We start from the raw sequence: 21,119 nt of genomic DNA on the forward strand, positions 1-21,119 counted from the left end.
TGGTAAACCGTCCACGCAAAAAGAAATCAGGCGCCTTAAATAGAGAAAAAAGGGATGCCAAACGAAATCTGAATTTTTCATAATAATTCGGTCACCGAATTTATTAGCATATATAAGGTATTGTTCTAAATTCCGTACTAACAATTTTTGGGCCAATTCAATTTTGTATAGAAACCTCTTCAATATTCGTCTTTGATCAGGATTATCGTTGACACTTTGTTTCATTCACCACAGCTTCTTCATTGCGAATAGGTCGATAAACATTTCATCGTTGATGATCACATTTATGTTTCTAATTATGTTTGCACTGGGAACTGTTGGAACATTAAAATCTTGGAAACATAATAAGTTATAATTATAGAAAAACTATCTGAATATTTGACATTCACTATGTACTTCATGCTCAAAACATGACATTGCATGGTAAAATGTAAAATGTGTTGCATAAGAAGATTTACTTTTTGTAAAATAAGAAAAAAATATAACAATTAAGTTAATGGAGTGGAAAGACCTATAGTCAATATTTCATTGCAGAAGTTAACTTTTTGTTTCATTATTATAATTGTATAAACATTTTATTTTGTATTTTTATTGTTACAAAAATGATTATTATTATTAAATTAAACTGCATTTGCAAAGTCCTACAATCTACGTGTAAATTAAAAAATCTTACTTTATAGTATTTTCGTTTTAAATATTATTTATACTAGGGTTTCCCAAACTATATTTCGCGGAACACTGGTTCCGTGGAAATCTGGAATGAAATTTCTGGAATTTAGATTTCATTGATGTTGTGTTATACCTACCTACAAAAGAAACAAGGTGTTCCGTGAAAATAACTAATTTGGTGATTTCTACATTAATAAACTAATTGAATAAAAGTAGATTGTAAATTATAAATTGAATTAAAAAAAGTTAATCAATCACTTGGAATTTAAACAGTAAATTCAAAGTTCATAATTTATAATCAATAATAACTATGTTTTAAGTTTATGTTGTAAAAATGGTGCAAATGCATCTGTGTTCATAAAATATTAGAATTGATGTAATATGGGAGAGTTCGGTGAAAAACAATTTATAATACTTTTATTAGAGCCACATTAATAATTTAATCCGAAATCCCTGGAAAGTGTTCACCGTGTCGATCGACATTTCATAAAATAAAAAGCATATAAGAAATGTAGGGTCAGCAGAAAATGCATTGTTACTTATTGAATTTTTTCCACTGGAAAGTTTCATTTAATTTTATTTAATTGTAATCAAATTATTGACAGAAAGAAATTATTAGCATTTTAACAATAATGGAAAATTTTCATATTTATTATATAGTTTAATACAGTAAACCTCGATTAACAAAATTACTTTGGTAAGTGAAAGAAATAACATTACTATTCCCAAAATGGAAAAAGTTCGTTTATAATCATAATCTAAAGTTGATGTTTGTCCTTTTTTTTACAATTTTTTATACAAAATTATTGAATTACTTCATCACATAGCTGTAAAACTTTATACTGAATCAGGACAAATTTACTAAAAAAAAATCCGATAACTTCATTTCTAATTTCTTTCATGTTTTACTTCTGCTGGTCATATTTTGATCATATAATGAAAACTTTATTATCAGAGGTAACTTTAACCGATGTACAAACATATATACAATTTCATTTAATTTAAACGTATTTGTAAAATTACATTAACCTGGGTATATGTAAAATGCAAATTGAAATTTATTTTTATTTTTGTAATTATTTATATTATATTCAAAATAGATATACACATTTTAAAAATTGTATTCTACAATTTATTATTAATATCCTAAATGGAAGATTATAACTAAAACTTAATAATTCAGTAACTTATAGACCAGGCGCATCCACTTTTTATATACGTATACATTGTTTATAGAACGTTACTAGATCATTTGAAAACATGTATAATTTTATCAAACAAAAAAATACACTTCTTGGAAATAAATTATATTTAGCTTTGTAAATGATTTCCTTTAAAAAGTCACCTTTTTGATTATTCTGTAATGATTCTTGGCTTCAATTTTCATTCAATTTCTTTAAGGATGCCTTCAATTATTAAAGCATGCACAAAAATGTTTAGCATATCTCGATTTTTTTCTTCAGATACGGTGAGTTTATTTTCTGCCTCATCTTCAAAAAAAGTAAGGTCCACGAACTCTTTCCGCATTTAACCACACCAAGATATTGTAAAATTGTATATAAATAAATAAAAAAAAAGTCGTTTCTTTGTGAACCAAGTTGGTATACTATTCTAGGATCCCACAAAATTTGATGTTTTACGTTCAATTGATTATTGATTTGATATATAAAATGTGATTATTTTCCGGTTTTAATTTTCAAAAAAATAATAATTGTAAACAAATTATTAAAAAATCACTTCATTCACTTCAAACTAAAAAGTATTTATTACATATTAAACCATAACACATTAGCAAAATAATGAAAAACTTTTCTTAAATTTGTAAATAATTAACTAAATATTCCACATCGGATTCTTTTAATAAAATATAGTTATATTTTTTTACAGAAATAGCTCTTTAAATGGAACTTTCTTCAATACGTTATTGAAGATTTGTTTAAACAGAATAGCGTATGCTTGCTCGTGAGATGACTTTGCTTCTCTAAATATTTCATTGGAGTTTTCCTTCAAAACAGTGGCGATTCCTTTGCTAATTTCATTATCCCCGGATAGAAGATTATCAAAATAGAGTTCTACATCGTATTCAATAAACTCCGTCTTGAAGTCCGTAATATGTAAATGTTCGTTGTCGCCGATCATAATTTTTTCGCACTTTATGCTGTGCTTAAATATAGGTTTGTCTAAAAAAATATAGAAAATCTCAATGCATTTGATTTGCAATTATATATACTTACTTAATGTGAAATTGGATTTGCCTTCACTATTGATTTGAAACACCAGATATTGTCCTTTCAGTGTGTAATCGGCGAGTACACGAATTTTTTCAGTTGTTGCGATCACCTCCATTTCACACTTGTCAAAATCGATACTGAAAACATGTACAGTTGTACCTTAGTTTACTAGAATAATTCGTTGCTTAAAACGTGCTCGTATATCAAAACGTATTTATCTATGATCTTGATACAGTTTTTAATGTGATTTTTTCAAAACCCTCGGACGGTAAAGTTAACGTATAATTAATATTCGTATTGCAAGACTTCGCTAATCACCCGCAATCCAAGGTACCAATTACATAGTAATTTCTTTACTTTCATTAAAGTTTCATACTTTCTGATATTAATAATATACTCAAGCCATATTTATATCAATTTAGGCATGAAATCTTGTTCAAATTATAAATATAGCCGAATGGTTAAGTCGCTCTAGTCAAATCTCTGTGGTTCGATTCCGCTCATGCCAGGCATAGGGCCATCGTTCATCATGAATGGACAGTGACATAAATGTGCTTCTGCAATTGACCTCTAGGAAAGTCAATGGACAATGACAGTGTTAATGATAGCAGCAAATACACAGACAAAGGGAACAGTAAAATCTCAGAGCATATACTATTTAAGTGAACCTACAAGACGATAGCCAAAGTTTACCAAAAACAAAGATTTACTTAATGATCACAGGAATAGATTGTAAAATAAATATACTATATGACATAAAAAAATATACATATAATTGAATTAAATACGAAACTGTTGGGTTGGCAAATTTCGGTTTTTTAATCTGAGGATTCAAGGTTGGTATATCCACGCGACATTACTTTCCAACCAAGCTCTAATAATTTTCCCATAGTTATCAAAGATGTGTGACTATTTGCATTATTTTGGTGAAATACATTTTGTCAATTCTGGCCATTTTTCTTTAATTGCTTCCCTAGTTTCGTTAGTTATTGCCAATAAACATCTGCATTGATCATTCAATTTATGCGAATATCCAGCTTCTTCATATGTCCAGGAAATTTAATGAATTGTAAGTTAATGTGTATAATTCTGCAACCTCTTGCACAGTTATATAACCATCCGATTCAATTACGACTTTGATTTGGCCATCTTGAACTTCAGTAGATCGACAGTAGTAAAACTGATTTTTTTAAATTGACTTCACATATCTCTTTGTGATACTTAGTAGACATATTCGATTTTGCACGTCTGTTTTAATTAACCCTAAACTAACAGCTGCAAAAGCTCGTAATTGGCTTCTAAAGGAAGCTAAAAGTGACATCTTGCAGATGACAAAAGGATAAGATCATAACATTAACACAAGTCATTCAAAACTAACATAACACTATCTATATTTGTGAAAACTGATTTTTTTATTTGTCAATTCAGTATTTTGTGTAATATTGCGAATCAATTTTGATAAAACATATTCCGTGGTGATAATAATTATAATACTGAATTTTTATATAATATCGTTATTCAAATAAAAATACTTTTTTCTCATTGGCAAAAACAATTAGAAAATTTTAATTAAAACAGCATCCAAGGTCGTTCAATTTTTATACAAATTAAATTAATTGCAAATAATGCATTTTTAATTTGATTATTTTTTTGAGTAATATATCAAATATATATAATTGTTATTACTATAATCGTATTTATCAACATTAAATGTTGAATTTTTAATGTGATGTCATGAACAATATGAATGGAAAATTAAACTTGTATTTTAAAATAATAATTAATTAACAAAATTTTTTTTAAAATGACAAGAAATTTGCTCTTCCAACCTTATTCACGAGACATTGAAATACCAAATATTTGAACGAATAAAAATATAATTTTAAGTAAAAAGTGACATAATGTCTACTACTTACTCGAACTTATCCACCGAAGTAGATGTTATTCCATAAATTTTCAGGTTCTTGTAGGTTTGGTCCACATTGGTACTTCCTCCGCCAGTTGCTGACAGTTCGGTAATTTCCAAAGGATCAACCGAAATCAAACTAATTTCCTTTAAGCCACCTATAAAATAAGAATTATATATAATTATTTTTTATTTATTTAAATTAATAAATTGAAAATACTTTTAGCATACTTGTGGAATACTTTCTCTGTTTGTTCCCTCATACACTTGCTCAAATCAGGATCTGCTAATTTACATCTTTCGATATCGGATGCTAAATAAAAAAAACTTTAAATTACAAATACAGTGAAACTTCACTTAACGAGTAAACATTTCCGGATTTTTACTCGTATAGTGAAACAATTTTACCCATGTAAACTAATGTAATATACGATAATGCGTTCCATTTTGGACTCATTTTTCTTAAATTTATTTTAATCGTTAAGCGAAATGCTCGTTATGCGAGGTGCTCGTTTAGCGAGGATCCACTGTATTAGAATATTTAATAAATGTATTTCCATAAGTGATAGTTGTTTATTTGTCGATATTCTGACATAATTGCGCATAATTGCTTTTTGATTGATGTATGTTTTGACATTAAGTTTCACATAATTAAAAACATTTTAATTAATTTATGTTAATGAATTCAATATCGAATAGTGCAGCTCCATATATTTTGGAATTAATATACATTTTTTAATTTTAATTTAATTAACATACATTATTATAAATATCTATATATCAGAAACAAATACAAGAATAACTCACATAGAGCAGATAATCGGTTCCGTCAATATCCCGCACAATTTATTTTAAGAATATTTAGGAATTTTCATATATTGAAATAATTATAATGAAATTTATAGCAAGATTCTAATTTAAAATAATATTTCTATAATGTTTTATAATAAACTAAATTAATAAGTTTTGAATTAATAATAAGACTTACGAAAACTAATGCTGTACACTGATGCGTAATAATAAGTAAGTAATATAAAAATAGTAATTTTAAACATTTTTTTTTTTTCAAGTTGGACTATTAATAAGAATGTATGCACTTCTAGACTGGTACATCATTGATGTATCCGCCATATATAATTGCAATATACGTTAACCTTTGTCCATTTTAAGTGCATCAATAAATATCTTTTTGTATCCAATAAATATATTTAATTATTACTTAATTTAGATAATAAACATTGTTAAATACTGCACATCCTTGAACAAACAATTCGCGTACCTTCATGTATGAAATACGTAAAAGATGATGGAGTCATTTTTCTTACAATTTATTTTGCTCGTTATGCAAGGTGCTCGTTAAGCGAGGTTCAACTGTAAACAAAAAAAGTCTTTAAATATGATTATTATTTTTATAAATCATCTAGTAAAATTCTGACAATAATTTATGTCTAACAGTGACTTCTTTCCATAAGCTATTAATGTTTTTAATCTTTAACGATGTAATTTCTTTTAGAAGTTTTAATTAATATTTGTACCAAGTGGATAATAAGCACTGCATATTTTTATGACTCCCTGATCGCTCGTTTGAATCTAGAATGATATAATTACAAGTATTCTTATGTTACTTCTTGTTAAACAATTACAGTTAATAGCTATTTGTAATATGCGCTTGGTTAACACTGATTTAATGGGACCCTTAATAATGCTTAAAATTTACCCGAATTTAAATTATCGCGGCATTTCGTATACGATTAAGAAAAGTAACAAATGACTTCAGATGATTTTATTGCCAAAAAACACAAGTACACAAGAGGACCTTCATCACAAAAATAAACTTAATATTGCTGTGTGCAAATGTTTGTGTTATATAAAACTTACTGTAAGTACAACTAATTATTGTAAAATTTGTTTATTTTTGGTCGTGTGTTCCCGTTTCCCTATTTACTTTGCGTTAAAATGACCTTTTATAACGTTGTTTCGTTTAGCGCTCTGTCGTTAGGAACACAGCGCTAAACGAGGTGTTTCTGTATACATGATATGTTGTTTAATGACTGACTTTTCCAATAAATATAATTTAATTACAGTTTTTAAAATGAATGCAAAATAAATTATCAAAATGGATACATTTATATTCCTTCCTCATAAATTATATAATAATTACTGACAATGACTAACATATTTTTTATAAAGACTTGTCATCTACGATTTATTTTATAATTGACGTGGAAAAGTTCTAGGTACTACATTCTTTTGCTGAAATTCAGAACTCCTTTTCTTTCTGCCTTCCTCAAGAGTATATTTTGTTCTCCAAAACAGTCTGCCACCGTCTTCTTTGTCGGCCAAAAGCCGTAACTCCTGGACTCCACAGCCGTCTTCATTCACAGTTAAATCACAAATTCATATCAAGATAAACAAATTGTATGGAGGAGCGTAGTTTTTATATTACAACGTACAATATTGTTTCTTTCATAATATAATTATTATTATTCTTTCAAGCAAATAGCAGAAATAATGCTGCTTTTCTTCCCTTACTTTCTTTTTTAAAGATAGAGAGAGATAAATTCAGGAACATTAAAACTATATTTATGCGAATTCAAATTACGCGATCATTAAATATAAATAAAAAATCATTCGATAATGATAATGAGTTTGTGATAATCAATCAAGAAAAGGTTGTATTAAATAGCGATAGTGACTTCGAATAAAATTTTCTCTTGTTTTCAGAAATGTTATCATTATTTTATACAATAAATAGTATTTCCAAAACTTATAATAACTTTTATTTCCATTTTTTTTGTACTTAGAGACTTTATTTACGCGTTAAAAAAAACTACGTGCAACCAAAAGTCGCTTAAAATCAGGGACGCCTTTATATAGTAATCAATTCTAACTACTGCGGCTGGTCATTTTAACCAAAAGATCTTAAACTATAGAAATGATGTTTGAGACTCTTTATTAAAGCAAAAAAGGAACGAGTTCTGTTTTGCCACGCTCTAGTTACGGTGCTACATAAAGAAATAAATAATGCATACATTAGTTAATTTATTTACACACAGTACAAAAGCTTTCATCTTAAATAAACTAAAAATTCACTTTCAAACTAAAAATGATATGTAATTTAATTATCTATTCATCAATATGATATTAAGCAAATAGCTCTTTCAATGGAACTTTCTTAAATACGTTATTGAAGATGCGTTTAAACAGAATAGCGTATGCTTCTTCGTGCGAAGGTTTCACCTCCGTAAATATTTCATTAGAGTTTTCTTTCAGAACATTGGCGATTCCGTTGCTGATATCTGTGTTTCCAGCAAGGAGATTATCGAAATAGAGTTCGATGTCGTATTGGATAAACTCCGTCTTAAAGTCTGTGATGTTCAAATGTTCGTTTCCGCCGATCATGATTTTCTCGCACTTCAAGTTATGCTTCATTTTGGAATTCTCTAAAACAATTCAAGAAAATCTCAATATTTATGATAATGTAATCATTTGAGGTACTTACTTAGTGTGAAATTTGATTTTCCTTGGCTATTGATTGGAAATACCAGCAATTGGCCTTTCAATGTATAATCAGCGAGTACATTAATCACATCCGATCCGCCGATCGCCTCTATTTCGCACTTGTCAAAATCGATGCTTAAAACATACGAATTGTAAATTAATTTTTCTTTCTTCTAGGATCATTTCTTTCATCTTTAATCGATGTATTTTAATCTCTTAAACAAGAAATATTTTAATTATAACATATTAGAATTAATTACTCCAAGAAGAGATTCCAAGAATTTTAAAATGAAGAATAAATAAACAACAATATTTCAGCGTTTTTTAACCCTTTCTCTGCGTCCCAACTTATTTCATTTCGCAAATCATTAATAATTGTAGATATTTATAGACAACTCAAAATAGAACATTAATGTCGAAGATAAAATATATAGCATACATAATGAATATACTGATCTCCAATTTTCGATTGCGTTTTCCAATTATTAGGAGCAAATAAAATTAAAACCGCGTTCAAGGTCGGTCTATTATTTATGATTCCATTAAAACGTTAAATTGATTGTAATTAAAAACATGTATATGATAATATTGCTCTATAAGTCAATACAGTTTTTCCAAAGTAAGACTTTTTATCAATTGTAAGGAAAATGTTTTTTTTTTATTGCATTATATATATTTGAAATATAAATTAGAATTAATTCTTTTATAGTTATCTATTTTAATAAGTGAATTCAATAATTTGAATTGTAATCAGCATAAAATGAATTACTTACTCGAACTTTTCTACATACGTAGATGACATTCCGTAAATTTTCATGTTCTTGTAGGTTTGATCCAAATTGGCGCTACCACCGCCAGTTGCTGACAATTCAGTAATTTCCAAAGGATCAACCATGATTAATCCAATGTCCTTTAATCCACCTATAAAATAAATATTTAATATATTTAGAATTAAATATTCATTGACATTTTTAAATTGAAATTACTTTTAGCATATTTGTGGAGTACTTTCTCTGCTTGCTCCCTCATACATTCATTCAAATTAGGATCTGTCATTTTACATTTTTCGATGTCGGATGCTAAAAAAAATGGTTTATATTAAACATAATTTTAAACACAGAGTAAAAATATTCTTTAAAACTTCCAATATTACTTAAAATCATTTAGCTATTGAAGTAATTTTGTGATAGTTAAGTGTTACATGCTGATACAGGTAGGCCTCGGTGTACGCTGATTCGCTATAACGCTGCTACGCAATAACGCTTATTTTGTACTTATGTAGAATCTAATCTTATTCCTACTTTACTGTAAATAAGGGTTCATTTTACGCCGATTCGATTTACGCCAGCTTTTGTAGGAACGAAACTGCTGCTTAAACCGAGGGCTATATATTGATTAATATTTCGAAAATAATCTACCAAACATAAACTATAATAATTGATAATTATTAACAAATATTAATTTAATATGTACGTTTATAGAATCAATAAACTTTTTAAACTGTAGTAATTTATTATTAAATAGTAGGTGATTTAATAAGTTTCTAGTTCACTTAAGAAAAATATGGCAATGTCATTAGAAAAGATTGCATGTATGCATATATATATATATAATATAATTTCTACATTTAAAAACGTCAAGTATATAATAAATTATATCCAGACACAATTATTATATAACTTATCTTATTAACATTTACTATTAGAAAAATTCACATAAAACAGTAAGCATTGACAATGTTTTAAAAAATTGCAAATTATAATTTTCAAAATTAAATAAATAATTTAATTTAAAAATTATAATTTCTGAATTGTATTAATTAATACTAAATTGACTTACGAAAACTGCTGTAAACTGATGCACAATAGCATGTCAGCAACAAAACAACTGTAAATGTATGCATCATAAAAGCAACTCTCCGCACTTTGTGCTTGTTTAGACTAGGACAAGTTTGAAATTACACGTTATATATACGCGTGGAGAAGCTGCGATAACCTTCATATAATTTAGCAATTATACATGCAAGAAAAAAAAAACTGGAAATAAACTAAATTAACTTGATTTGTACTATGAAAATTACTCTTCGTATCCTTGCTAAAATTTAAATACTATAAATTTTATTTTATGAGGTTAATCATCATGTTGTTCGTATTGTGAATACCTCATACATGAATTTGAAATACCATTAAAGAAGACCATGTAAGCATATTTTCGACCACAATTAAGATGCATAATAGTTAGATTTGCGCATTTCTCAAATAAATTGGAAATTCTAAGTAACAACAAAAGTCAGAGAAAAATTGTCGTAGAAATGCGTGAAGACAAAAGTCTGACATTATTGCAAGAGTGAATGGAAAGAGCAGGCGAATATGATTTTGACCAATATGTGGTACTCCTGAAGATCTCAATACTTCTAATTAGTTCATTATTATTGTAATACTATTATTTGTAATTTGTTTTTCAACTCGGCTTAAAGAGAAACCGCTCTCATTAGACTTACAACAACAATATAAAGTCTAACAAATAGAAAATATTCCAATTTATACTAGTATTTTTTATGACGTAATAATTTTATTTACAAACTATTCAATATGAAAAATAAGTAAATTTAATCGTAGTTGACATTAAATGCATATACTTTCCCGATGGATGTTTATCATTCTGAACATTAATAATGATTAATTAAGTCTATATACTAAATCTAGTGATTTGCAATTCTTAAGCTTATTTGTTATTTCCCTATTGTTAAAAAGGCCAATAGCCAAAACATTAGAATGTGATTCCAGTCTATCTTTGTATCTACAAAAGTTGTATTTTTGACCATATCTATACAGAGATCTTCATGTATTTGTTTATTCTTGACGAACCACGGTACCTTGATGAAAGCACTTATATAATCTAATATGAGAAATGGATGTTTATTTTACCAAGCTTTTATTTATAAATAGTATGTAGTAAATAATTGCAATAAATATGTCTTACATAAGATAAGAAAAATATAATGAAATAATGGACTATTAAATTATTAAGTACTTAAAATGAGTTAAATAGTTCAATCTAGTTGAATTTTGAGAACAATCTAATCAGCCTAAACCCAATATTCTCTTAAAATCCACACGTGGATCAGTTGTGAATGAAAATAAAATGTTTTGAATCATTTCAAATAATAAATTAATGAAATGTCTTAAAACTAGTTTATTTCAATGTTATTTAAGCACTTTTTTAAATATATGTTAACTTTTTTGGTCAGAAATTTCTTTAATTTCGTATTAATTTGTTTTTATTGCTAATAATATTTTCTAAATCTTCCACTAAAAATTTGTTACATTTCCTTCAGCTTCATTTTCGAAAATAACTAAATGTAGTATTACAAAAAGATAATAAGAATAAAATACGGAAGCAAAAATGCGACATATAGTAAAAAAAACTTTGAAATATAAACTTATTAAAATTTATATTAATAAACAAAATGCAGTCGAGGAATAGCTGAGATCTTCTTCCGATCCTCCAGTACAATTTAGCAAACTTGATGCCTAGTTGCTTCCTTTTGACTGCGATGTGCTTCTTCCACGTGAGTCTGTGATCCAAGAACATTCCGAAGTATTTGGCATCATCGACTTGCAAAATGATTTTGCTTTTCAGTGTTACCGGGGGACAGGTTCCCCTTTTAACATATTTATTGGTCAAGTATTGACATTTATAAATTTAAATAAAGAGAAATAAAAAATAAAATCGTGAAATAATGCAAGATCCTAGGTAGATTTAATCTCTTTCTTTTAATTAATGCAAATTTATTATGTATATATTTTATTTTATATATATTATAATTTCATTTTTCCTCGAATTCCAAATATTCTTCCAAAATTCAAGTATCCTATTGAAATTTTTAATGTCTCTATAATTATGTCTTGCTTTTAAATGCATTTTTATTTATTTGTTGTTCTTTTTTTTTAATTTATTCAAAATTATTATGTTTATTTATCATATTTGTTCATTAGAATTATTTTCTATTCAGTGAATAATAATCAGCCGTTCGGCTCTGACTTACCAAAATTTAAGCAGAAAACATTCAAACACATTCCTTTGCTTTCTTTCAGGTTTATATCATTCTTCCCTATTTCAATAGTGTCTAGACTGAAGCCATACAATTTCACATTATGTAGTCGCGCAATCTGAAGTACTTCAAATTATACCGATTTAAATATTGTGCGTTTAATAGCGAAAAGCGTTTGTGATCCGTGTCTGCACAATGATAATAATAATCATGCAGAGTAAATCCAACAATTGGATGTAAAGAATAATGGAAAACTTTTCCGCCAGAAATTTTAACAGCAAAACCAGGAGAGCATTTTTGTTAATACTCTCTCCCATCGAATGGGACCTCCCTCGACGGTGCAAATGTAAAAACGTCTCTGCGATTCGACGATAAATGAAAGGGAGCGTTGCAAACAACTTTGGATTGAAACGAGCTCCATGAATATATATATATATATATATACCGTTTCAATTTAATCTTGTTAAAAATTTATAATTAATTTCCAACTATTATAATCGCTTGGGACGTATTTCAATTATAACTGTTCGAATATTCTGCTTATCAACATTTTACCAGACACAAGAAAACCAGATGATCCACTCTAAATGTTTCGATTAATTTAATTGTTTTTGAAAATTGAAATGATTGTAAACAACTTTTTCAAATATTATTGCCTGTTTAAAAATATAATTTCTTTAATTTAAAATATTCACAATCACCATTTTCTATTATATATAACTATTTCATATGATATCTATTACAATTAATTTTATATTTATCGACTTACACTAAAACTTTTGGATCTAATTAACCACATAAGTCTAGGATTATTTTGCCGAGAACGACTATTTTTACGGCCCATCATAAAACCATAAACTTATGTTATTGTTTGTAAAAATAATATAAACTATATAAATAAGTAGTCTTTCCGCTATTGTTATTCGCAAATATAGGTATCCCCCGACTTACGAACTAATTCCGTTCCAAAGGGTTGTTCGTAAGTCGGAGGGAATTAAATTTCAAAAGAATACTTATCACACTTTATCATGGTTTTTACATTTATATATGTTAAATTCCGTATTACTGACTGCCTAAATTTGAAAAAATAGATTAAACAAAATACTTACAAATACTTTTCAACATAGACATCACAATTATTCAATAAAAAAACGACAAAAGGAACAAATGCAATGCAAAACAGATAATACATCTTTCAAAAATATTATATTTTATTAAAAAAATTATCAATTTTTGTTTGGACATTTAATTTTTTATCGCTATATATCTCCTTGTAACGAGTTAGAGCATTTAGAATTTTGTTGGTAAGTCCGGAGATACCTGTATAGAGCAGAGTCTTGTGTTGATTACTCTGTAGCCCAAATTATTATTTGTAAATAAATAAACTGAGAAATATTTAAAAGAAACAATGTAACATAGGTAATATAAATAATTAAACATTGTTTTAAGGTTGATAACCAATAATATTTAATATTCTTTATCAATGTACATTAAATATATAGCGTACTTAATAATAAATTGTTTTTATAATTATATCTATAATATATTTGCAAACAACTTTTCTTCGTTCGTCTCCACATTTCGGCTTCGGCATGTTCATTACTTTATTCGCTTCGCCTTCATTAATCGTGTATTATTAGCGTCTGGGAACATATTTTCTGAAATATATAATAAGTTGGTCTTCTAACTACGTAAGATAATCCCCCAAAACATAAGTATATAAAATAATGAAAAACCAACAAACTACTTTAAGCACTAGCGTATAGATTTTGAATATATGCCTCTGATAATCACGATATCCAGTCCATTTCCCCGTATTTACGTTTCTGTTTATTAAATTTAGTGGAAATAATAATAATATTATGTTTTGACCATGATGCAATATTACACATCTTCAACTACATGATGTGTTGAGTGTGATGTGGCATTGTGGGGAAGGAACCATTTTGTGGCATTGGTGGGCCATTTGGTTGAATCCCAACTCCTGGGGGAAATCTGCAAAACGTTAAACTTATCTCAGATTTGCACAAACACATTGAATAAATATTTATTTCATAAATTTCAGTTCCTAGAGCAAAACAATAATTTTAGTTTCTTTTTATACCAAACATTTAATATGCACTTACGTATGTGGTGGTGGTGGAAAATGGGGCGGAAATCTTGGATCTTGTTCTTGTACCATCTGCTGCGGTGGTGGACCCATATGAAGTCCATGTGGAGGCATACTTTGAGGCGGTATACTTTGTGGTGGTAAACTTTGCGGCGGTGCGCTCATTGGTGCTTGCATTGGATGCATACCGGGCGGCATTACATGATGTTGCTGCGATGGATGGGGTAAACTTTGCGGTGGAATACTGTTGTACTGATTTAAATGAGGAGGCATTGGACCACCCATCATAAACTGCCTATCATGGGGCATAGTTCCATAAGCCGGCATCGGAGGACCCATATTAGGTGGTGGTTGATGCGGCAACGTACCATTGAATGCCTAAATCAATGATTCATTACAAAGTCAATTATTAGAATGATTTGAATTGAATACCATCGCGGGCTGAGAACTGGATGGATAACCGTACGGCATTTTGTTCACGGGTAAATTATTAAATTGATGTTGTGGTTCCCTCATCAATGAATGATATAGATTCAAGGCCTCCACTAAATCGCCGCTCAACTGCGTCAGTTGCGCGTGTTTTCTATCAACGCGTTCTAATTCCTTATCGATCAATCCACCCATACTGTTAACCTCTCCTAGAAACAAATACAAATATAAAGACGTATGGAAACAAACATATCTACAATAATACAACGATTATTGCCTACTTTCTAAGGTCAGCATTTCTTTGGTATCTTGGTCAGGATTTGTAGGATCCGCTTCATGAAGTAAATGCAACAATCTATCTATTTTATCCTCATTGATTTCAACATTTTTTGGCTCCTTCATATCTTCCAATTGCTTATCCCAACTTTCATCCACTTGCTGCAATTTCTTCTGCTTTTCTAATTCTACAATAAGAAAAGTAAATAAATGTAGGTTGAAATACAAATAATTACCTAATTGCTGTGGATCCATCGATAAATCTGCAGTAACGAAATTTGAGGGGAACAGTCCTTCTCCAGTTAGATTCTTCCCTTTCCACCAATTGGCATCAGAATCATCAAGCACAAAAACTAAATAGATAAACGATGTTAATATATAAAAAGAAACGAAATTATTTAAACTTACTTATATCGCCAGTGTTAAAAGTTAATTCATTATCTTCAGCTGCTTCAAAGTCATACAAAGCTCTGACCTTGCGAAGTTCTTTATTTGTATTGGTAGATAATGACAAATTAGCAGAGGGATATAATGAGTTGGAAGTATTTCCAGCTGCATTTCTTGGTGAGCCAGATGTATCTCTTAGTGACAATTCTATTGCCTTGGCTATCTGATCCTCTTCTTCTTGTGATTGGACAACATTTGGATCTTTGCTCAATACTATCTTCTTTGGCTGAAACAGTAACTAAATAAAATATACTATACACAATAATGTCAATAATGTTACTTGTTCTTCTGTATTGAAATTATATCCACTACTTTTTAGATTAACATATAAGTCCTTTATCAGACTGAGCTGTTGATCACTCTTAAATTCTCCTTCAGCCCATTTCTTTAAACTGATTAGCAGCTTTTTCTTAACAGTTGGATGAGTTTTCTTTATTAGCTTAATATACTCATTTTCAAAATCCCTAGATGCAACTTCAATATGAAACGTTTTTCCACAATTTTTGACACAAGCATCCAACAACTATAAAAAATAAAATAATAAATATTTTCTCTTACCAAACATTTGATTAATACTCACAGTGACACCTTGTATCGCCACATGAGGATCTTCATGATTAATACGTCTTAAAATGGCTTTTAAATATTCTTTTGCTTCTTGGCTAGACTTTCCTGCTTTGTCACATATTTCCATAATAACACCCCATTCCTCCGAAGTGTTATTTTCATCTGTTGCTTTGTCTATAATAGTTTTAAAATGATTGAATAAACATAAAACAAAACAGGCAATATATATACATATATATATATTCCTTTTCCTTTTAGTATATCTGATGACAATATCAATTATTTCTTATGACTCACCAACATCGCTATACAATCCCATCTTTTCACGAAACGAAAGCATTGGTTCACTAGTTAAAAGTTTTAAAAGTTGTTCAGAGATTTCTTTGTTGCAGTTTTTTAGAACTATTTACATAATTAAATTTAGTTGTCTTGAAGGAAAACAGTAGTGTCTGGTAGTGTCAATTCAATGACTTTGACCAACTTTGACGTTTATCTGGTTTATCGTTCGACTTATTTCGATTCATTACACTGAAGTTGTACGCGATACTTTCTAATCTATATACTGCTATATACAGTGTGAGCAAATGATTCATTGTTGTAAATGACTCACATTGTTTAATATTTAGATAATAAAAGGATCTAATATACATTACTGGAGTCGATGTTTATCAATAGAATCNCCACACGGCTACGGCCGCCCTGAAATTATTATATATTTGATATTTTTGTTGATTACGACCTTGTCAACACCACAATGCAATGTTTTTTTTTTATTTGGATCTGAAATTCAAACTCATCTCTTCGTATCCAATCTTCGTAATACATGCTTTACCATTTATTTTTTTAAATAAAGAGATTTATATCAATTTTATTATTGATATCTATTTGGCCCTATTTCTACCCCTTTCCGGTATTATCGTCCCCCACAAATTTTGTTGGATTTTAGGAATCGAACCAACGACCTTTCGCGTCAGTTTTCGTGATACAGGCTTTGCCATTGCGTCGTGGATTTTTTTCTTCTGACTTTGATCAATGGAATTATGCAACTTAGCTTGCATCTTATAATACCTAAAGTGAGCCCTTGCCTTAGAGTTGCAAGAAATTGATAACAGACAGGATATTTCTCTACACATACCCATTTTTCGTGTAGTCCTTTAAAAATTTTAAGTACAAAAGGCACTCGCGGACAAAAAGTTTGAGAAACAATGCCATACATAATACAACTATTTCTTCATTTTCTTGATTTCCTTATTTTTTGTTTTAAAATTAAGTCATGTTTTAAAATTCTCTCGTAATGATTGGTAATACAAGATAGAAGTAATGATACAAATATAGAAGGTACGCCAAAGCGCATTTTGAAGGTCACCAATGTTATAAAGGAGAGGACTTGAATGTAAACAAAGCTTGAGGTTAAGAAAATAAAGTATTGAAGTATTCACTAATAACAAAAAGTACTATTTAATAATAAATCAATAAGTAATGAATTAATATTAGTCATTTTGTGATTCTTGTCTTCTCTATAATTTAAGTTTGTCAATTTGACAAAAGTAATGCCTGTAATGTACCTCTTATACTTTTCGATTAATTTGCACTTTCACATGATTTTTTAAAAACTTCTAGGGATCATATCGCTCTTTCATAATACGTGGCAACAAATAATACGTAATAACATAATTTATTAATACCAGTATCACTAACTGCTTCAATACAAGAACTGGTAATCAGTAATGCTTTCTTTTTTTTGTTGATGAATTTGCTCCTTTTCTTTTGGCCTTTGCTTCATTTAGTCCAAAATTATTCAATTGCATATACTTTTGTATTGCAAATATTACAATATGCATCTCTCCATTCTCTCTAGGAAAAGCCTATACCAAGCAATTGATGTTGACATGTTGAGTCCAGATTCTTCCAACAACTTCCTTTTTTACGTTGGCTACAGTGGCACGTAGAATTTTAGGTTACGTATACTTGCAGTTGTTTACAATTATTAAAGTCCAAATTTGTACAAATCCTATTGATACTGCTGTAAAAAAGTTCAAGCAAATACTTTGTAGTAGATACAGGACTTATAGTTTTTTATTTGGTAAGTAGAAAAAGTGAAAGATATTTTTTGAACTCATTTCACCATTTCTTCTAAAAGTACGTTCAATTTTAATAGATAATGGCTTCGTTTTTTTAGTTTGGCATACATTTAAATTTATTATCAGTTCCATTTTACTAGCCGATTATATTATACAAACTCAAGACATTGACATCTCAAAAATGTATCCTGATGGAAAGTATGTGACAAACCTTTATAAAAACTGATATATGCATTTACTTTTGAATTTAGTACAGAATGTAATAATAATAAATATTATTTTTGCAGACCAGAATATCTCTACCAAATGAGAATGAGTACGCAACCTAGTCCAGCTAGTGCCAATGTTGATCGAGAGAAAATTTATCAATGGATATTGGAGCTAACAAATCCTGACACCCGCGAAGGAGCTCTATTTGAGTTGAGGTATATGAGAATAACAAAGTCCATTTGAGATTTTTTTTTATATATTTATATTTTCAGTAAAAAGCGTGAAGTTGTTCCTGATTTAGCTCCAATGCTATGGAACAGCTTTGGTACAACTGCTGCATTACTGCAAGAAATCATTAATATTTACCCTGCTATTAACCCTCCAACATTAAATGCTCATCAGTCAAATAGGTAAATATATTATTATATGAAAATTGATGAAGCTTATACAACAATATCTTTTTCAGGGTATGTAATGCATTGGCTCTGTTACAATGCGTTGCCTCACATCCAGAAACGAGATCTCAATTTTTATTGGCACATATTCCATTGTTTCTTTATCCTTTCCTTCATACCGTTTCAAAAACCCGTTCATTTGAATACCTTCGCCTAACGAGTTTAGGTGTTATTGGGGCACTAGTGAAAACAGACGAACAGGAGGTTATTACTTTTCTTTTAACAACAGAAATAATACCCCTCTGTTTACGCATTATGGAATCGGGATCTGAACTAAGTAAAACGGTTGCGACATTCATTCTTCAAAAGATACTTTTAGATGAAAGTGGATTATCGTATATATGTCAAACATACGATAGATTTAGTCACGTTGCTATGATTTTAGTAAGCAAGTTTTATAAACATAATTCAATTTTTACTTATGTGCATATGTTGTAGGGTAAAATGGTGCTTTCTCTAGCAAAAGAACCATCTGCAAGACTGTTAAAGCATGTCGTTCGTTGTTACCTGAGACTTTCCGACAATCCACGGTAAGGTTTCCACACTTTATCTTATTACTTTTTTTTTTTATAAGTTTTTCTTCTACTTATAGAGCACGTGAAGCATTGCGTCAGTGCTTGCCAGATCAATTGAGGGATACAACTTTCAACAGTTGTTTGGCTGAAGACAAGTCAACTAAACACTGGTTAACCCAACTACTAAAGAATTTAGATACACCAGGGAATGGAGCGGACCAACAGGTTGGCATTTCACCTCTAGCATCCCAATAATATTGTTATGAATATACATCCCTGTTGTTCAAACGTTCAATCCAGTGGATCTGAATTTTAATGCTCCACGGATATGGGCTACTAATAATTGATTGTGATTTTCTTCAAGATAATTTTATCATTATTTTTTTAAATGTTATTAAGTATTTACTGAGTTTTGTGTAATGCTGCTATTGTATAAATTCATTATACATGTGTGATACAGAGAGTATCATATCTTATTACTGTAGTTTACACTGGATTGAAATGCCCAATACTTATTTAGTTGACTCGTATATCAAATAACTTGTTTTCTTTGACAAATTAATGTATTATTTATAATATATTTAGATATCAAGATATCTTTGTTTGCGGATTTATATAGTTTTGTGAATGTACTTCTTACTTTAAATGTGAATGCAATATAATATTGTTATAAGAACTGTGGTTTACTTAGGAAAGACAATTTTAATTTCTACCGTTTTGATCACAATTATGTGCTTTATATACTTTACACTATTAACGTTTCTATCGGTTTGATACCTTAAATGCTTAAAGGATGACTTTTTTGTATAATTAAAACACTAATTTTTAATTCACATTGAATGTATACATTTTGTTTTCAAATGTTTTGATTTTTTTTAGAAGAATTTGCAATTAATTTATCATATTACTAAGAACAAAAATAGGCAACCATACAGATTTATGTTTGTACATTAAGTAATATATATTAAAACCTTAACAAAATTTAAAATGTTTTTAATTACTATAAATAAAGCGTTTATATTTAAAAAATCACCTGTTAACGACAATCGCCAGTTATATTTGATATTAATAGTAATTAATCACTAATATTATTAATTCAAATTAAATTCCATACTCCCTGTACGAACAGTTGCCTACTCTGTGGGGTAATCGTTACATAATTTATATAAGGCGCCGTGGCTTAGTTGGTTAAAGCGCCTGTCTAGTAAACAGGAGATCGGGAGTTCGAATCTCCCCGGGGCCTAGACGTTAGCAAACAACGTCATTTTTTTTATATATTATATATTTTGTTGTGTATTTTTAATATATGATAAAGTATATTATCATGTAACTGATTGATTTATTTAGTTCTGGGTGGGCCAACTTGGACTGAGTATTTGAAAATAATTATAACTTTTGAGTTCATTTTTTTATTGATTATAAAGCATTTTAAGAAATTTTATAATTTTCCGACAATGTATTGTTACAACGCACAATCAATGCAGATAAATATTTAACGGCGCCTGATTTCTTTTTGCAGTGTTTATTACCAGAATAAACTTGAATTTTTAGGCTTATCCTACTATGCCCGCTCTAGGAAAATGCATTATGAAAGAAAAGTGTTTAATATTCTTCTAATAAAAATATTGACTGTTATTTTACTTTATAATTTAAATGATAGTTTTACTT

The 21,119-nt window shown here is 28.9% G+C and overlaps 4 protein-coding genes and 1 non-coding gene across 5 annotated transcripts; 2 read left to right on the forward strand and 3 right to left on the reverse strand.

The window, feature by feature from the left end:
* Positions 1 to 2,517: 2,517 nt before the first annotated feature.
* Positions 2,518 to 5,858, reverse strand: LOC108568270. The gene is made up of 5 exons (XM_017929247.1): positions 5,795 to 5,858; positions 5,027 to 5,119; positions 4,817 to 4,964; positions 2,904 to 3,037; positions 2,518 to 2,849 (listed from the first exon to the last, which is right to left on the reverse strand). The coding sequence occupies exons 2-5, from the start codon at positions 5,067 to 5,069 to the stop codon at positions 2,551 to 2,553; spliced, it is 624 nt and encodes a 207-aa protein (XP_017784736.1). The 5' UTR covers positions 5,070 to 5,119; positions 5,795 to 5,858; the 3' UTR covers positions 2,518 to 2,550.
* A 1,959-nt stretch (positions 5,859 to 7,817) lies between these two features.
* Positions 7,818 to 10,232, reverse strand: LOC108568269. Its single transcript, XM_017929246.1, has 5 exons — positions 10,147 to 10,232; positions 9,294 to 9,386; positions 9,081 to 9,228; positions 8,309 to 8,442; positions 7,818 to 8,249 (listed from the first exon to the last, which is right to left on the reverse strand). The coding sequence occupies exons 1-5, from the start codon at positions 10,211 to 10,213 to the stop codon at positions 7,951 to 7,953; spliced, it is 741 nt and encodes a 246-aa protein (XP_017784735.1). The 5' UTR covers positions 10,214 to 10,232; the 3' UTR covers positions 7,818 to 7,950.
* A 3,620-nt stretch (positions 10,233 to 13,852) lies between these two features.
* Positions 13,853 to 16,710, reverse strand: LOC108568291 (signal transducing adapter molecule 2). The gene is made up of 9 exons (XM_017929279.1): positions 16,488 to 16,710; positions 16,204 to 16,364; positions 15,904 to 16,146; positions 15,585 to 15,849; positions 15,413 to 15,529; positions 15,182 to 15,364; positions 14,904 to 15,109; positions 14,488 to 14,849; positions 13,853 to 14,356 (listed from the first exon to the last, which is right to left on the reverse strand). The coding sequence occupies exons 1-9, from the start codon at positions 16,528 to 16,530 to the stop codon at positions 14,260 to 14,262; spliced, it is 1,677 nt and encodes a 558-aa protein (XP_017784768.1). The 5' UTR covers positions 16,531 to 16,710; the 3' UTR covers positions 13,853 to 14,259.
* A 1,656-nt stretch (positions 16,711 to 18,366) lies between these two features.
* Positions 18,367 to 20,127, forward strand: LOC108568292 (cell differentiation protein RCD1 homolog). The gene is made up of 6 exons (XM_017929281.1): positions 18,367 to 18,469; positions 18,559 to 18,696; positions 18,754 to 18,891; positions 18,948 to 19,320; positions 19,375 to 19,466; positions 19,529 to 20,127. Exons 1-6 carry the CDS (start codon positions 18,453 to 18,455, stop codon positions 19,704 to 19,706), a joined length of 936 nt encoding a protein of 311 aa, XP_017784770.1. The 5' UTR covers positions 18,367 to 18,452; the 3' UTR covers positions 19,707 to 20,127.
* A 493-nt stretch (positions 20,128 to 20,620) lies between these two features.
* On the forward strand, positions 20,621 to 20,694 carry Trnat-agu. The gene has a single exon. It is a non-coding gene; the product is annotated as a tRNA-Thr (tRNA).
* Positions 20,695 to 21,119: the final 425 nt, after the last annotated feature.

Source organism: Nicrophorus vespilloides, unplaced genomic scaffold (genome assembly GCF_001412225.1).
Source record: "Nicrophorus vespilloides isolate i.1.1-1 unplaced genomic scaffold, Nicve_v1.0, whole genome shotgun sequence".
Classification (NCBI taxonomy): Eukaryota; Metazoa; Arthropoda; class Insecta; order Coleoptera; family Silphidae; genus Nicrophorus; species Nicrophorus vespilloides.

Coding starts and splice junctions, on each gene's coding strand:
- LOC108568269 (XM_017929246.1), bottom strand. CDS start 10,213: ATGATGCATACATTTACAGTTGTTTTGTTGCTGACATGCTATTGTGCA. Junction 9,387..10,146: donor ATCAGTTTACAGCAGTTTTC/GTAAGTCAATTT, acceptor CATTTTTTTTAG/CATCCGACATCGAAAAATGT. Junction 8,250..8,308: donor AAAATCAAATTTCACACTAA/GTAAGTACCTCA, acceptor GAATTGTTTTAG/AGAATTCCAAAATGAAGCAT.
- LOC108568291 (XM_017929279.1), bottom strand. CDS start 16,530: ATGCTTTCGTTTCGTGAAAAGATGGGATTGTATAGCGATGTTG. Junction 16,365..16,487: donor GGGATTGTATAGCGATGTTG/GTGAGTCATAAG, acceptor AAACTATTATAG/ACAAAGCAACAGATGAAAAT. Junction 15,365..15,412: donor GATGGATCCACAGCAATTAG/GTAATTATTTGT, acceptor TTCTTATTGTAG/AATTAGAAAAGCAGAAGAAA.
- LOC108568292 (XM_017929281.1), top strand. Junction 18,697..18,753: donor GGAGCTCTATTTGAGTTGAG/GTATATGAGAAT, acceptor TTATATTTTCAG/TAAAAAGCGTGAAGTTGTTC. Junction 19,467..19,528: donor AGACTTTCCGACAATCCACG/GTAAGGTTTCCA, acceptor TTCTACTTATAG/AGCACGTGAAGCATTGCGTC.
- LOC108568270 (XM_017929247.1), bottom strand. CDS start 5,069: ATGAGGGAACAAACAGAGAAAGTATTCCACAAGTATGCTAAAA. Junction 3,038..4,816: donor ACTTCGGTGGATAAGTTCGA/GTAAGTAGTAGA, acceptor ACATGTTTTCAG/TATCGATTTTGACAAGTGTG. Junction 2,850..2,903: donor CAAATCCAATTTCACATTAA/GTAAGTATATAT, acceptor ATATTTTTTTAG/ACAAACCTATATTTAAGCAC.